Here is a 16,523-nt window from a genome sequence, read left to right as displayed (position 1 = left end):
ACCAAATTAAATTTGGATTTCCCGATTTTGATAACGATACGTCATTAGATTCGTCATGATGATGCGAGTGTCACTGGGTACAAAAAATATAAACTAGCAGATTTCACCCCCTTTAATGAGTGGGCTGAAAAATCATCATCATAATCAACCCATCACCAGCTTACTTACTGAGCACGGGTCTCCTCTCAGAATGAGAAGGTTTTGGTCATAGTACACCACGCTAGCCAAGTGTGGATTGGCTGACATCACACACCTTTAAGAACATGGAGAACTCTCAGGCATGCAGGTTTCCTCACGATGTTTTCGTTTACCGTTAAAGCAAGTGACATTTAATTACTTAAAACGCACAAAACTCCGAAAGTTAGAGATGCGTACCCGGGATCGAACCCCCGACCTCCGATTAGGAGGCAGACGGTCTAACCACTTGGCTATCATAGCTTCGTCAGTCTTCGATTGGTTAATAATATTCAAATAAGGGTCAAACAACATTTGTGTGGACCGCACTACGAATAATCTCCTCTTAATAACTTTAGTCAAAATTCGAGCTAAAGTCTGATCGTAGGGATAAACTGAAATTCGACAATAAAGGTTAAAGTCACGTGCTAGGATCGAAGAGTCAAAGTTTTAAACCTAATATGCAATTTTCGTGACTTTAGGTATAGATAATAATGCTTAATTTATTTCAAGGCACACGCTTTTAGCGTTCAAAATCATATTAACCTATCTATTAGGGTCCTAAGGTGCTGGAATGGCAACCTGCCCCCCCCCCCCCCTCCGGTACTGACTGGAGTCGCAGGGAGCCGCACGATTCAGGCGGCATACTACGACCTACGATCCTTTTGGATTTCTATCATCCAAAAGGAAGGGATGATTTTAGCCGTCTATGTATGTATGTAGGTTTGTATTTATGTGTGTTCCACCGTAGCTATAAATTATTGCAACTGCGTCTGAAGCGGATTATCGATTACCAGTAATTAGTTAGTTTGTTGGTGCATTTTGTTAGTATGAAGCGCCCCATCTAGTAGAACATTTGTATCGCTGCTGTTGTTCAATAATTAAGGTATGATTCCGAACCACGCTGCACGCAGCAGTGCTGCCGCAACAGTGCTGTCGCAGCACTACTGGTCCCCATACAATCTCTATAATCATACCTTAATTGTCGTTTTTTTCCATCTCCATCAAAAATTCTCATGAAGATGAGATATTTTTCATGCTGGCTAAATTGAGAGCTAATTCACTGTGAACACATAATTACGACCTCGTTGCGTCACAAGTAAGCTTCCCCCATTTTCCGCGTTCACACGCTTCTTTATATTTTGATGAATACGTTTTTCTTGACGCTTTCAAAGTGCCTAGGTCATGGCTTAGTTGATATCTACACAGTGTGCCTTGTAATTACCGCTGAGAAAACATTTGCTCAAAGAAATAGACGTAATGTGCGAAGGCCTGATTGCAAATTAAAAAAAAAAGAATATTAGCCATGTTAAATGACTAATATTCCCCTTTCCTCTCCAACTAAGCATCAAGCTTGGGCTAGGAGTAGGTACGACAAATAGTGTAACGGGCGGGGTTTGAAACGTCAACCTTTCGGTTTTCAGTCCACTCCTTTACCTGTTGAACTATTGAGGCTCTATATTTTATTTTTAATATTGCGGTACTATGCTATGTCAGCTCGAACTTCATCTCTTGCAGCACCGCAGTCCCGTCGTGACCATGACCCGTGCATCAATTGGGTTGAAATATTGACAAATAAAAAACATCAAATTAATCGATGCCTGTACCCGTTATCTACATCAAAATATCTCTCTCTCTCTCTCTCTCTCATAGTCTCTGTCCAGCAATAGACCTCAAAAGGCTGAAATGATGATTATAATCTTCTTCTTCCTTACCTTATCCCACGCTACGTGGGGTCGGCACAATATGTCTTCTTCTTACACTCATTTCTGTCATTCGTCAACGTATTATCCATCTCTTTTTCACGCATATCCTCTTTCACGCAATCCATCCATTATAATGCAGGAGGCAAAAGCTACCTAACAATACAATTTAATGCAGAAGGAAATACGGACGTCGGATGGATACGGGACTCCATTAATCCTTGACAACCCCGGACAGGCTTTGATAAGCGGTCGCCACTTGCGTGACCTATAAACTTCTGTTACCTACCTAATCCAATCAAGTTACTGTGCAACCCAACTCGCCTCGCCTCGTATCAATGTCACCGTGATTCAAATTTCAAATGGACCAACAGGAGTAGGTATCTATATCTTACAGTATAGATAATAAAAGTGGCCCGGGGCATTAAATGACTAATGTACCCTTTCAGGCCTTTTGTGTCGATACCTAACGAGGCAACGACCTTCATAAAAATACCCAAATGTGTTTGTCCTAAAAATTGTGTTAAAAATATTACGAGCAAGCCTAGGGCGCTTGTTGTCAACCGATAAAATATGTTCGGTGCTGGACATAGGCATTGCTGTAAGCATACCGAGGATATTTCCTAATAAATCAATCAATTAATAGGTCTTTTGTAGGGACTTCCACACCCTGGGGTCTTGTTCTGCCTGTGACTCGCTTGATTTCCGGCAAACTGGTGATGTGTCTACTAATTCTACGCTTTTTGATGCGATGTTGCCAATCTAACATCTTTAGGTGTAAGGCACACTTATAGAGTCGAAACGTGACGTTTTTACTCATACTAATTTACAAACTTTATTTACATTGGCTGGCCGTGGCCCCGAGCCTCGAGCCTCGATAGCTCAACGGTTAAAGGAGCGGACTGAAAACCGAAAGGCCGCCTGTTCAAATCCCACCCATTGCACTATTGTCGTACCTACTCCTAGCACAAGCTTTACGCTTAATTGGAGGGGAAAGGGGACTATTAATCAACAATTAACTTGGATAATAATTATTCTTTAAAAAAAAAGCACGCGGCGCGGTGCCTCCGTGTTTTGTCTTAGGCAGGCATTTCAACAGAAAGCTAAGTAGAGATAGTTATCAAAAAGCATCTGTCAAAAAGACTCCACTCCACTCCACTCCATGGGTTTGCGACCTCTAAAGACCTCAATCATCACTCTTAAATCAGAGAATATAAGCTCAAAAATAATCGTAGTATAAGTCCCGCAAATTGCTTATGCGCGTGGCCGCCAGTTTAGTAACGTCAGCACTAGACTGAAGTTTCGAGCTGATGGTATATTTTTATTTCGACTGACATCAAAATGACCTCACTTCGACGTTAATGAGACATGGTTCCAGCGCAAAATAGCAATTTGCGGGACTTATATTGAACCGTGTTTTCTAGGATTCGTATATCAAATGCTGTCACTAATTAGGTACTTACATTCGAATTCAATGCAAAATTTTCGTGATTCGTTTTTCCTCATGTAAAGATCGGTGCATAAGCGTTATAAAGGCTTCAGCAGACAGATGCAGCACTGAAACGTGTCAAACGCAGTTTCTATGGAAGTTGATATTCAAGAACTGTGTATGTGAAGGCCTTCAAACCGAAGAAACCACGTGTAGCCTGTGACCTTTGCGCGTGTGCCGTCTCGTCTTTGTCACACGCCGCGGTGTCACGTGACTCACGTGCTTCGTAGATTCCTTGTATAATATCCAAAAAACCAGCCAAGTGCGAGTCAGACTCGCGCACCGAGGGTTCCGTACTTCAGTCTTCTTTTTTCGACATTTTGCACGATAAATCAAAAACTCTTATGGATAAAAATAAATAAATAAAACCGGCCAAGTACGAGTCAGACTCGCGCACTGAGGGTTCAACTTTCCATTTATGTATATAAAGACATAAAATGCTGTAGGTACGCGTCGGTTATAAATAACTTCTACCACTCGCTTCAAACACAATTCAGTTAGGTAAACAGAACTTGCGTGATGTAATAGAGCCTTTATCAAACTGTTGCCTGGAACTATTAACCTCAAGTGTGCGTTGCATGACAAAGCGTGACCTCGACGGGTGACGTCAGCTTATTGGGTCACGAGCTCCCATAGTTCACGCTCCCATAGTTCACGGGTACGAAATTATTGTTAGACTGGTATGGCCTGCAAGGACTTACGACCGTATGTTTTGTGTAAGACTTTATGTTTAGGGTTTCGTACCTCAAAAGGAAAACGGAACCCTTATAGGATCACTTTTTTGTCTGTCTGTCTGTCGGTCTGTCAAGAAATCTACAGGGTACTTCCCGTTGACCTAGAATCATGAAATTTGGCAGGTAGGTAGATCTTATAGCAGACATTCGGGGAAAAATCTGAAAACCGTGAATTTGTGGTTGGTTACATCACACAAAAAACAATTAAATTGTGGTCATGAACTAATAATTAGTATTTTCAATTTTTGAAGTAAGATAACTATATCAAGTGGGGTATCATATGAAAGGTCTTCACCTGTGCATTATAAAACAGGTTCATAGTTTTTGAATTATCGTGCAAAATGTCGAAAAATATGACTGTAGTACGGAACCCTCGTTGCGCGAGCCTGACTCGCACTTGGCCGGTTTTTTGGGATTTCATTTCTTTTTGGCAGGCGCATGTGTATATAGCCACCTTTATTCAGAAATCAGGTTTAGCTTATCACGTGACATTTACACTTTCGTGACCCAATAAGCTGACGGCACACATTGAGGTCACCCCTTGTTTGGTGACGCTCACTCGCGCCGAGTGCCTATAGTTTGTGACGGAAATACACTTAAACCTCTAACACACCAGGCAAGTTCACTAAATATACATGATTGAAAAGCTTTAAAATTAGCTCATCTTCAAATCGAAATTTTATTCTAAATTTTTCATATACCTACCAATTGTATATGGGACTAAAATACACAATTGAAAACACCGTTTCCATGCCAGTTAATTTTGAAGCGATTTTTAGCAAGTTGTTAGTTATCAAGAGGATTGTGGTTTTGTGGTTTTTTTACAAATGTTTAGAGCCAATCTAGAAGATGTGACGCCCGGGACTCGAGTAGTAACATAATACAGTGCGACAAGGCTGTGACCGAGTTGCCGTCAAGTGTCCCCTTTGTTCTTGTTTGAATATTCTAAGTCTTTGTACTCCAACAGCGCCCCCCTGTCAATGTCATTCAAGTGCCAAAAGAGCCTTGTCGCATTGTTTATATTTTATGTTGACTTTTATTTCCTCTCTAATCAATATTTACCTAAAAGAGGTTGCTTACACCAATAAGGCTACATTTGCACGCTGTATTTGTGTAATTATTACGATATATTTTGTTGCTTTTATTTTAGTGTACAATAAATAATTTTAATTCATTCATTAATTTTGAGACTAACTTCAAAGCTGTGCTTCGCGTGTTTGATACTGCACTCGGCGTAGGTGGCGTCCTCTAGCTCGAACTCGTCCCACAGCTGATTCTGAAACAAACAGTCGAGTTAATACAATTTTATTTTATTACGAGTGTAGAGAGAGCTTTTTGGGGACCCTTATAGGATCACTTTGTTGTCTGTCTGTCTGTCTGTCTGTCTGTCTTTCTATCTGTCTGTCTGTTTGTCAAGAACCCTGTAGGGTACTTCCCGTTGACCTAGAATCATGAAATTTGGCAGGATGGTAGGTCTTATAGCAGACATGAGGGGGAAAATCTGAAACCGTGAATTTGTGGTTAAAAAATAATTTAAAGGGATGCCGAGTTCATCATTCCAGCAAATTGGCTCGGTAACTCGATTGGTCTAAACAGGGCTTTATTCTGGAGACACTGGACGCCCACCACATATTCCAAATTGAATCACGAAAAGAAATATTAGTTTAGTTTAAAAGCTAGGAAAGGGTATCACAAGTTACTTAACTTGGAGACAAATCAACTTATATTAAAACTAATTAAAACTTAATCACTTATTAAGTCAATCAGGTGTAACTTTGAAACTACACATTTTTTAAGGAAATCTGACGAACTACAGTACATATTTGTTTTCAGAATGACGTGTCTATAAACCTTCATTTACTTTGAATAGTTATTACTCTTTTAAATCGGTCGCTCGACGGATATAATATTTAATTTCTTCCTTCCTCATTGTTGCAGTGCATAATGTTCCTACAGTCAATAAAGGGTATACGAGTAAACTTTTCTTCGTAACCATATTATTGTACTTGTTGTTGAACTTTCAAACTCCTATATTTTACAAAGAAGCGTCGTGAACTTTTTACTGAACATTTTATAGTTCAACTTCAGTTCACTCATTGGCGCAAGATGCGGGTAGTACAAAAAATATTGCAGCTACTTTGACAACAAAGTTTCTTCCTTGTACTTTTAAAGTTAGTTCTCTTAGAGCAATTTGAGTTAATCGGCCTGAATTTAACGCATCATCAAAACCCATCAACGGTCTACTACTGTTGACGGGTCTCTCCTCAGAATGAGAAGGGTTTAGACCTTAGTTCACGCTGGCCAAGTGCCAATTGGCAGACTTCACACCTTTGAGGAGATTATAGCGAACTTTCATTCATGTTGATTTCCTCGCGATGTTTTCTTCCACCGTTAATGCTGCCTAAATCGCACGCAACTCCGAATAGTTAGAAAAACGTATCCAGGATCGAGCCCCGGGCCCTCCGAATCGGAGACCGAAGTTCTTAACTATTTTCAGTATTCAAGCTTGCATTTTCACTTTTTCGGTTACGTTTGTAGGCGTGAAATTTTGTGTAGGTAACCTTAATAAGTCCAGAAAATGGAAATACTCAGAGTAAGTTTTTTGTTTCTGTTATTTTATATTTCTGTTGTTTTTTTTTTGCTTCTGTTATTTTTTTTGTTGTTCCTGTTATTTTAATTTCTGTTGTTTCTGTTATTTTTTTTGTTTCTGTTATCCTATCATTTGTCGTTTCTGTAACTTTAATTTTTTTGTTTCTGTTATTTTATTGTTTGTTGTTTTTTTTAATATGATAAAAATGAGAGAAATAAATAAATGAAAGAAAGTGTTTTCTAGTTAAGTATATTTTACGCTACAAATTGACTATTTAGAAAGCAGAATGGCGGACAAAAGCCAGTAATCAACGTGAAAAGGGATTAAAATTCATATTCGAGTTATTTTATCCCGCAAAAGAGTTGAACACTAGTTGGAACGAGTTTTGCATTTTGATTGTTTCTCGGCGCGCGCTTAAATATGCATGATTTTTTAATGGATGGTGGTTAACTAACTAACTTTGACGTTTGCTACACTTTTTAAATTGATAACTTTTTTCACACTGCATTACTTATTAGCTTTACCTGTAACTGTATAAAAATTATCAACACATATATTGTTCACTTTTAAGTAATTATGTAAGACTCACTGATCTATCAACGCACAGCTCAAACTACTGGACGGATCGGGCTGGAATTTGGCATGCAGATAGCTATTATGACGTAGACATTCGCTATGAAAGAATTTTTGAAAATTCAACGCCTAAGGGAGTGAAATGGGGGTTTGAAATTTGTGCGGACGAAGTCGCGAGCATAAGCTAGTTAAATACAAATTTCTAACTATGTACACTTGGAATAGAATATGGTACCATCGAGCTGGTATGATGAATAGAGGTGGGAGTAAGCAATGCGGTTTGGGCGCGTTTAATTTGTATCAATGAGTTTTTTTAATCGTTTTTTCACCCGTTTTTTGACTGAGTATTTTGGTAACATATTGAAAACTAAATTTCGTATGCTACTCATAAAAGTGTGTTTAGTTTTCTGCAGTATTTAATTTATTTGTTAGGTACAGGCAAAAATCTATGATCGTATAGCCAAAAACTTTTTTTGATTATTTTTGATAAATATATTAATTGCCGCTTGCGTGACTTTATTTAGTGCAAGTTAAAATGTTTTTGCTCTGGGTTCTTTTAAAAAATGTGATTTCATACCGCAAATAAGATTAAAAAAATTACACATTTTATATATATCCGCACATCTCAACAAACAAAACAACAACAAGTAAAACAATCCCTCTGAGAACTTGTTTAAATAGTTTAGTTTATGAAGCAAACCATTTTCCGGCTTGCGGGTTTCAAAGGGTTAACCGCTAACTTCAGTGACCTATTTCAGTTTCGGTTAACTTACATTCGTCTTACATTAGTTTCATGTCATACCACTGAGTACGTTAATAAATAATCCTCTCTGTCTGTCTATTATCTTACCATTTTACAACCGAACCGATTCGATGACATTTTGGTACTGAAATAGCTTGAATCCTTGAGTCTGACATGCTACACCCTTGATTCCCGAAAATCAAAGAGTTCCAACGGTACTTTTATAAAACTAGAGATAGAGATAAATAGAAGTCGACCTAAGCCCGACTAGTTGCGGACCGGATCGGTTCTATACTAGTCGGGCTTACGTCGACTAACCACGTGAGTACAGCTGGGAGCAGTTACGAGTAGATTGTAGCCTGCCTACATTACGTAGATGCATAGTACGTCGTAGCGTCGTAGACTTTTGCTTACGTAGCGTAGCAACGTCTTAGTAGTTTGGTTACGTAGCTACGAGGTAGCTTGGTTACGTAGCTATTTCTTTAAGGTTCAAATAGTTCTACTGTTTTTTAATACTAGGACATTATAATATCATCAATTGTAGCCTTAGAGGCGCCGCCTCACTTGCACTGGAAAGCACAGCATTGGCAGACCCCTCACTAGGTGGACAGATGACATCAAATGAGTCGCAAAGAGACCTATGGAATGTGGAAGTCTCTACAAGAGTAATTCTATGTCCAGTAGTGGACGTCTATCGGTTGACGATGATGTTGATTTAAAAATAGCAGATCCCAGTTCTATATCATTATTAAACAATTCTATATTTCATATAACCATGTCGCTCGCTTTTGACGTACCCATTTAGTCAATTCAAAGCTTTGTGAGCTCCGCGCTATGATAAAGGCCTCAAAGACTGTGTAACTAGTGCTCGGCATTCCGTAATTGTTTCACTTTTGCGATGCAATTGTTCTACTCCTTCCCCTGGCCACCCCTATGATGTTTGTACTTGACAAGTTTCATTACAATTTACTATCTATCTTATTATTAGGATTAGGATTACTAGCTGATCCGCCCGGGCTTCGCTCGGGTGGAATTTAGAAAATCAGCGTGGGGGTGGAATACCAAAAATCCTGTAACTTATATTTCTTCATTTGCCATCCAAATATCAATTTTCATGGAAATAACTTGAAAACGACAGACTTTCATACAAACTTTAATACCCTATTTAACTCTAGTGTACAACTGGCCTTAAGTAAACACGGATATCATAGCAACCAAAGCACACAGGCAGGTAGATCGTTATTTTTCTCTTACTAACCGATTCCCGAAGCGCTGTAAGCCGCTGAATAAAATAACAAGCGAGACGGCCGCTCGCTTCATGTATTATTCACAACCGATGACTCAGCTCGACGTTCACTCAACTTCAGCACGCGAGTACCCTGGGACTGATTCTGAGCACAAATAAATTTTAGAGTATTCGCATCCTGTTTCTAGAAATGTAATATGAAAAAAACAGACACAGTTTGAAAGTTTTAAAATTAATGTAGAGACGTCAAACCCCGTGACTTTAGCTGCCAGTCGCGAGCCTGTAGCGTGCACTAAAATTTAGAGTATTTAAATGTAAAATTCATGTTCCGTCCTTTTTTAGCAATATTAAAAAGAAAATGATGCAGATACTCTAAATTTAGTTTAGAGAAAGACAACAGAATCGGCGCCATACATCTAAGGGTCAGCGCAGACTGAGCGCGGAGAATGGAGTCGAGGTGCGGCGAGTAGAGTCGCAGCGTGGAAAGTGGTGGCAATAAAAAGCACGGCACGCCGGGTGGTAGCTAATGCACGGTGATCGCTGATATTATGGGCAAGAGCCGATTGGCTCGAGGCTTCACGCGTGGCGAGCCTCAGCGACCTTTTAGTCCAAAAGTCCAAAAAAAAAATTATCTCTCACCAACGTTGATAGTATTCGAGTGTCGAAACACTTCCGCGTTATAGTAAACTGGATCTTAATTGCCATGTTATAAAGCTAAGGTTTGTCTACACATCTAAAGCCAGCGCTCCAAGTAGAACCGTTGCGAAATTAAAAACAGTGGCACTGAATTTTCGACTTTAATCCAAGGCAGTTTAGGTTCCTTTTTCTTTGACGTTATTGTGTTTCGAATCTCGAATTCTAGCAACGTTAGTGAGCCGTAAAATCTTATACTAAGCGTACAGAGAGACGAGGCGGGGAGGGATGGTTCGCTGCAGCACCCATACTTTTTGCCGGAGCGGCAGCGCTGTGCCCGTGTGGCACCCAATACTCAAATCCACAGCGGTGCGGCGCCGCAACGCGCCGGAAACGCATCGCATGGCCTCAGTCTGATATGTATCTACTAGTTCAGTATACAACATTTTTATTACCTACCTAAAGCAGTAAACATTTCCTAACTTTGCTAATCAATAGATAGAAGATTCGGGTTTACTAGGCAATATATTAAGAGTGTTACCGAATTGTTACGTCACGTGATAGAGTAATATGTAAATTGGATACCGGCCATAATTCGTACCTACCGGTTTTTATACGCACCGACGATACTGGTACTGCGAAATAATACGTAAACGATGATCGTGAGGAGCAAACGAAACGATTAACGATAAATGCGGTGTTCTTATTAAGGTATAGCTGTTGTACAGTATGTTCACCTCAGGATTTTTTTTATACCAAAAATTCAGATTTTATGTTCTTACCTTAGTTATTCTGTAACAGCTGATGCCCGCAAGGTACTTTGTTCACGTGGATTTAGGTTTCTAAAAATACCACGGGAACTTTTTGATTTTCCAGGATAAAAAGTTGCCTATATTCCTCTCCAGATCTGTAACTAATATCCATAAAAAAATCACGTTAATTAGTTAATGCGTTGTAACGTGATTGAAGGACAAACCAACAAACAAACACACTTTCGCTTTTATAATATGGGTGCCTAGCGTTTTTATTTCAAATAGCTGTGGCATAAACAGAAGGACAGACGCGACGGGCAGAGAGACTGGATGAAACTATAAGGGTTCCTTGTTTCACTATGGATCCCTAAAAACGCAACAAAGCCGAAACCCTGCGGCAAAAGATCACAGTAAAGTGTGTCATAGAGATGTTTTCGTTGTTTCAATACAAAAAGGTTTCATTATCCAATATAATAATATAATTTTCAAAGCAAAATTCGGTGGCAGGTATACCTTTTGAAATCAGTTTTCAAACCTCAACTTTTGAATAAATAATATTTTGAATAGCTATTTTCACGAGACTCTTTTGTGCCTTTTAATATTTATCAAGCAACATCAAAGCAATAATAATTTTGTTAAATAATGAAGGTTTTAATAAGCAATGATTTTATCAGTTTGGAAATTATGTCCATTCATTTATACGCTTTAATTTTTTACACGACTGTCCAGAAAAAGAGTGTAATGTTTTCAGTGTTCATGTATCTGTGTAGGTATGGATGTGAGTTTCTTTGTTGCATCATTGACCATACCCAGTGGCGTGCACAGGGTTTGAAGCCAGGGTAGGCATTAGTTAGGTGAGAACCTGTTTACTGGCAGGTCATAATGAAAAATATGCATTGAGCTATTATAACTGGGGTAAGCAGTGCATTTATGCCTCTATGACCAGCACGCCACTGACCATACCATACCGCTACCTAATGCTATAATAACTACTAAATGCCTGAACAGATTTGGGTTTATTTTTAGAGTTCCGTACCTCAAAAGGAAAAACGGAACCCTTATAGGATCACTTTGTTGTCTGTCTGTCTGCAAAGAAACCTACAGGGTAGTTCCCGTTGACCTAGAAGCATGAAATTTGGCAGGTAGGTAGGTCTTATAGCGGACATATGGGGGCAAAATCTGAAAACCGTGAATTTGTGGTTACATTACACAAAAAAATATTGTGGTCATGAACTAATAACAATTAGTGATTTAAATTTTCAAACTAAGATAATTATATAAGTGGGGTATCATATGAAAGGGTTTTACTTGTGCATTCTAAAACGGATTTTTGTTTATTTTTATGCATCATAGTTTTTGATTTATCGTGCAAAAAATACGAAAAGATATCTGTAGCCGAATGTCGAAAAAATACGACTGTAGTACGGAATCCTCGGTGCGCGAGCCTGATTCGCACTAGACTGGTTTTTTTTTATTAATATTCAGATACAAGTTAGCCCTTGACTGCAATCTTACCTGGTGGTAAGTGATGATGCAGTCTAAGATGGAGCGGGCTAACCTGGGGTATGGCAGTTTTTATTAAACCCATGCCCCTTTGGTTTCTACGCGGCATCGTACCAGAATTTATAAATTCCCAAATTGGTGTTGCCGAGAATCGAATCCAGTGCGTCCCACTTGTCAGACCACAGCGCTCACCACTGCGCCAGGGAGTATAATATAAAACAGGCCTATTGAAAAAAGTTCGTTTCCGATTTACTAAACTTTTAAATTATTTATTTAAAAAAACAAACAATTTAACGTACTTACATCAAGAAATGCCCAAGCGAACAAAAATTTTCACGGTTTTGGAACCAAATAAATCAGCGCCACCTCTTAGATACTAATGAATGACCTGTTTGGAATCCAGACGTCACTGAGGTTGCATTGGTGCTAAATAAACATTTTAGGACCAATGAATCGGTGCCATTTTGCTTGTTCAATGGCCCTGTCCTTACAAAGTAATATATATAAGTCAATGCGTACTTAATATGAAAAGAGCAAATACAAGGTAAAGTTAAATTTGTTAAACGAAAGTTTTAATGAATTTTTTTACGAAAAGGTAGGACTTTTTTTCGATGTTTGTTAACTTCACATTTTCCGTGTTTACTTTGTCCGTGTTTTTCTTATTTGGTTTTAAAACCATAGAGCATCGCGGTATAGATAGAGCTGACTTCTATTCTCAATTCAAAATGTGTTTTATTGATTTAAATTGATTTTTAGGGTTCCGTACCTCAAAAGGAAAAACGCAACTCTTATAGGATCACTTTGTTGTCTGTCTGTCTGTCAAGAAACCTACAGGGTACCTACTTCCCGTTGACCTAGAATCATGAAATTTGGCAAATAGGTAGATCTTATAGCAGACATTAGGGAAAAAACCGTGAATTTGTGTGGTCACATCACAAAAAAAAAATTAAAAAGTGTAGCGTACATTCAGCAGGTCGGGGGTTCGATCCCGGGCACGTAACTGTTACTTTTTCGTAGTTATGTGCGTTTTAAGCAATCCTTGCTATAACGGTAAAGGAAAACATTGTGTTGAAAAAAAGAAAAGAAAATGAATATCGTTTGAAGTTAAAAGAATGTTGTCTTCAATAATCTAAATATGTTTAATTTTAATTTAATTTATGTTTAATTGCAAAAATCCTCAACAATATAATCTTATATATAAAAGTAAAAGGTGACTGACTGACTGACTGATCTATCAACGCACAGCTCAAACTACTGAACGGATCAGGCTGAAAATATTTGGTATGCAGGTAGCTATTATGACGTAGGCATCCGCTAAAGGATTTTTGAAAATTAAACCCCTAAGGGGGTGAAATAGGGGTTTGAAATTTGTGTAGTCAACGCGGACGAAGTCACGAGAATAAGCCAGTTAGAAATATTATTATCAAAGTAAAGAGAGCTTGCTAAAATGTTTTGTATCTAGGCAAAGATTCTAGAATTTCCAAATTCAACGAAGTGGCGTGGATAGGTACTTACTTTGCTACAATTTCGACCTGTATGCGTCCATTATCATTAAGTAAATGAGGTCGAATTACCTGATGGATCGTACGATATGCCATTAGAAATATTAAGGTACGTAAATAGCATATAGGTAAATAGATGGGAAATGACAGTCATTTGTGAAAGAGGTAGGTAGGTAATTATATAGTCATTGGTCTAATGGATGATATGGATTGTAATAAACTGGTCAAGTGTGAGTCTAATTCACACACAGGGTTCCGCACCATCGTACAAGAAACAATACGACAGACAGATAGACAGACAGACAGACAACAAAGTGGTCCTATAAGGGTTCCGTTTTTCCTTTTGAGATACGCAACCCTAAAAACAGATGAAGTGCGTGTGGGGACCACGCGCAGTGTAGAATTCCGTAACTTAGTTGTCCGTCACACTATATTAGCTGTTTTACACAACAATAATAACTTCATCTAAGTAATTTTCAGTGAAATCAACTCCAAGTACTTCACATAAGTTGGTCGACAAAAATATGTTTAGTCTATAAGTATAGGATCCCGCTATAGAACGACCTTCACCGAGCTGGTTAATGGATGGAACGTATTTTATATTCAATTTAATATGTCAATAAATTTATTGCATATGGGTTGCCTAAAAAATTTCAGCCCAGGATGATTATTGATGATTACTGTAACGCGGAAGTATTTCGACTCTCGAATTTGGTTTCGTTTGGTGAGACGTAAAATCTTGTACTACGGGTACAGTTCTCTAGTAGCCTTGGCATTAGGTTTTGTGTCCTTGTATGCCTAGAGTCGGTGCGTATAAAAAGAATTACGGCCGGTATCCAATTTACATATTACTCTATTACGTGACGTAACAATTGGGTAACACTCCATGTCTAGTAAACCAGAATCATCCATCTATTGATTTGCAAAGTTAGGAAATGTTTATTGCTTTAGGTAGGTAATAAAAATGTTGTATACTGAACTAGTACACAATGCACATAGCTATTATGACGTAAGCATCCGCTAAGAAATGATTTTTGAAAATTCAACAACGGTGAAATAGGGGTTTGAAATTTGTGTAGTCCACGCGGACGAAGTCGCGAGCATAAGCTAGTCCCATCGATATGCTAGTCCTTTATAAATATGTAGTTTCGACTTTGTGCCCCTTTCCACGTTCTCGAAAAGGTTTACCAATATCGGTCACACTCAAGCCTCTGAGCCTTTTTCTTTTACATCTCAATAAGCGCCTACTTACATAAACCCATACTATAATATCTAATGTGTCGGTCTGTCTATCTGCTACCTTTTCACACAAGTTCAACCGTTACATAGGTAGGTACGTCATTTATTAAATTAGATTTAAATTTTCCACGTACATGCAAACTGCTCAACTCCCTTCGGCGGCGTTCCCACCAGATCACAACATGGGGTTATTCGAGGGACGAACCAACAAATTCCTGAAAGGCCGGTAACGCAATGGCGGTTCCTCTGGTCTTGTAAATGTTCATAGGCGGCGGTAATCACTTAACATGTATTAAAAAAACCAGCCAAGTGCGAGTCAGGCTCGCGCACCAAGGTTTCCGTACTACAGTCGTATTTTTTCGACATTTTGCACAATAATTCAAAAACTATGTTGCATAAAAATAAATAAAAATATGTTTTAGAATGCACAGGTAAAGCACTTTCATATGCCTTATTTGATATAGTTATATTACTTCGAAAATTAAAAATACTAATTATTAGTTCATAACCACAATTTTTTTTATGTGATGTTACCCTAAATTCACGGTTTTCAGATTTTTCCCCGTATGTCTGCTAGACCTACCTACCTGACAAATTTCATGATTCTAGGTCAACGGGAAGTAGACTTACCCTATAGGTTTCTTGACAGACCGACAGACAACAAAGTGGGATATAAGGGTTCCGTTTTTCTTTTTGAGATACGGAACCCTAAAAAAGTCGTTGGCATCCTAGGTAGTAAAATGAGACTAGATTAAGCACAATTCAGATCACGTAGTTTCGTAGTAGCCTTGATATTGTAGGCTTACCGCGACCTTGAAGTCTGAAGATGTGCGTACCAGCTGGTAACGCAATTTTACTTATATATTTCTTTGATTAAAAGAACAGAAAACTAATATAGAAGTGGATTCTTCGCCACTTAAAAGGATTTAATATCGTACAATGAGACGATACGAACTCAAGAATGTGCACGACTTGCAACCATATAAGAGGCCCTAAAGTTAAATACTTAAGTTAAATAGCCTTAGGACTTGTTGCACACCCGCACACAAACTTTATCTAAGTAACCAGCTTATGCTCGCGACTTCATCCGCGTGGACTATACAAATTTCACCCCCTTAGGGGTTGAATTTTCAAAAATCTTTCTTAGCGGATGCCTTCGTCATAATAGCTATCTGCATGCCAAATTTAAGCCCGATAAGTCCAGTAGTTTGAGCTGTGCGTTGATAGATCAGTCAGTCAGTCAGTCACCTTTTATATATTTAAGATTTGGACTTTATGACAGTTTTGTATTGGGCATTTGTCAAAATGTCAAAATTCGTTAAATAACGTTAATCTGGCAGTTGTGAAATAGTGTCTCTTATGCAAGGTCTGTGACTACCACCGATTCGGAATGAAGCTTCTACTGAGAAGAGCCGGCAAGAAACTGAACGGTTGCTCTTTTCCACTAACAATAAAAAGTTACAATATTATCAATGTAACAATACAAAATACAATCTTTCCCTAGCTTCGGTGTTACGTTTAAAAAAATGGTCTTTTAAAAACGTTGATTGAAAATACAGATTTTTCAGACCTTTTTCTGACAATCGTGCTTACATTGCGTGGGCCATTTTGCTATCGGCAGGCCCTTTCCTGTGGTATCTCGT

At 38.5% G+C, this 16,523-nt stretch overlaps 1 protein-coding gene across 4 annotated transcripts in view; it reads right to left on the bottom strand.

The window, feature by feature from the left end:
- LOC117981953 (diacylglycerol kinase eta) overlaps window positions 1–16,523 on the bottom strand; it is a 108,409-nt gene that overhangs the window by 34,228 nt on the left and 57,658 nt on the right. For all 4 annotated transcript variants that reach the window (XM_069498108.1, XM_069498109.1, XM_069498110.1 and 1 more), the window contains one exon: window positions 5,296–5,376. In XM_069498108.1, coding sequence (XP_069354209.1) covers window positions 5,296–5,376 — 81 coding nt within the window. The remainder of the gene's footprint in view (window positions 1–5,295; window positions 5,377–16,523) is intronic.

The sequence above is a fragment of the Maniola hyperantus genome, chromosome 4 (assembly GCF_902806685.2).
Source record: "Maniola hyperantus chromosome 4, iAphHyp1.2, whole genome shotgun sequence".
Lineage (NCBI taxonomy): Eukaryota > Metazoa > Arthropoda > Insecta > Lepidoptera > Nymphalidae > Maniola > Maniola hyperantus.
This window is presented reverse-complemented; position numbering and strand designations above follow the sequence as displayed.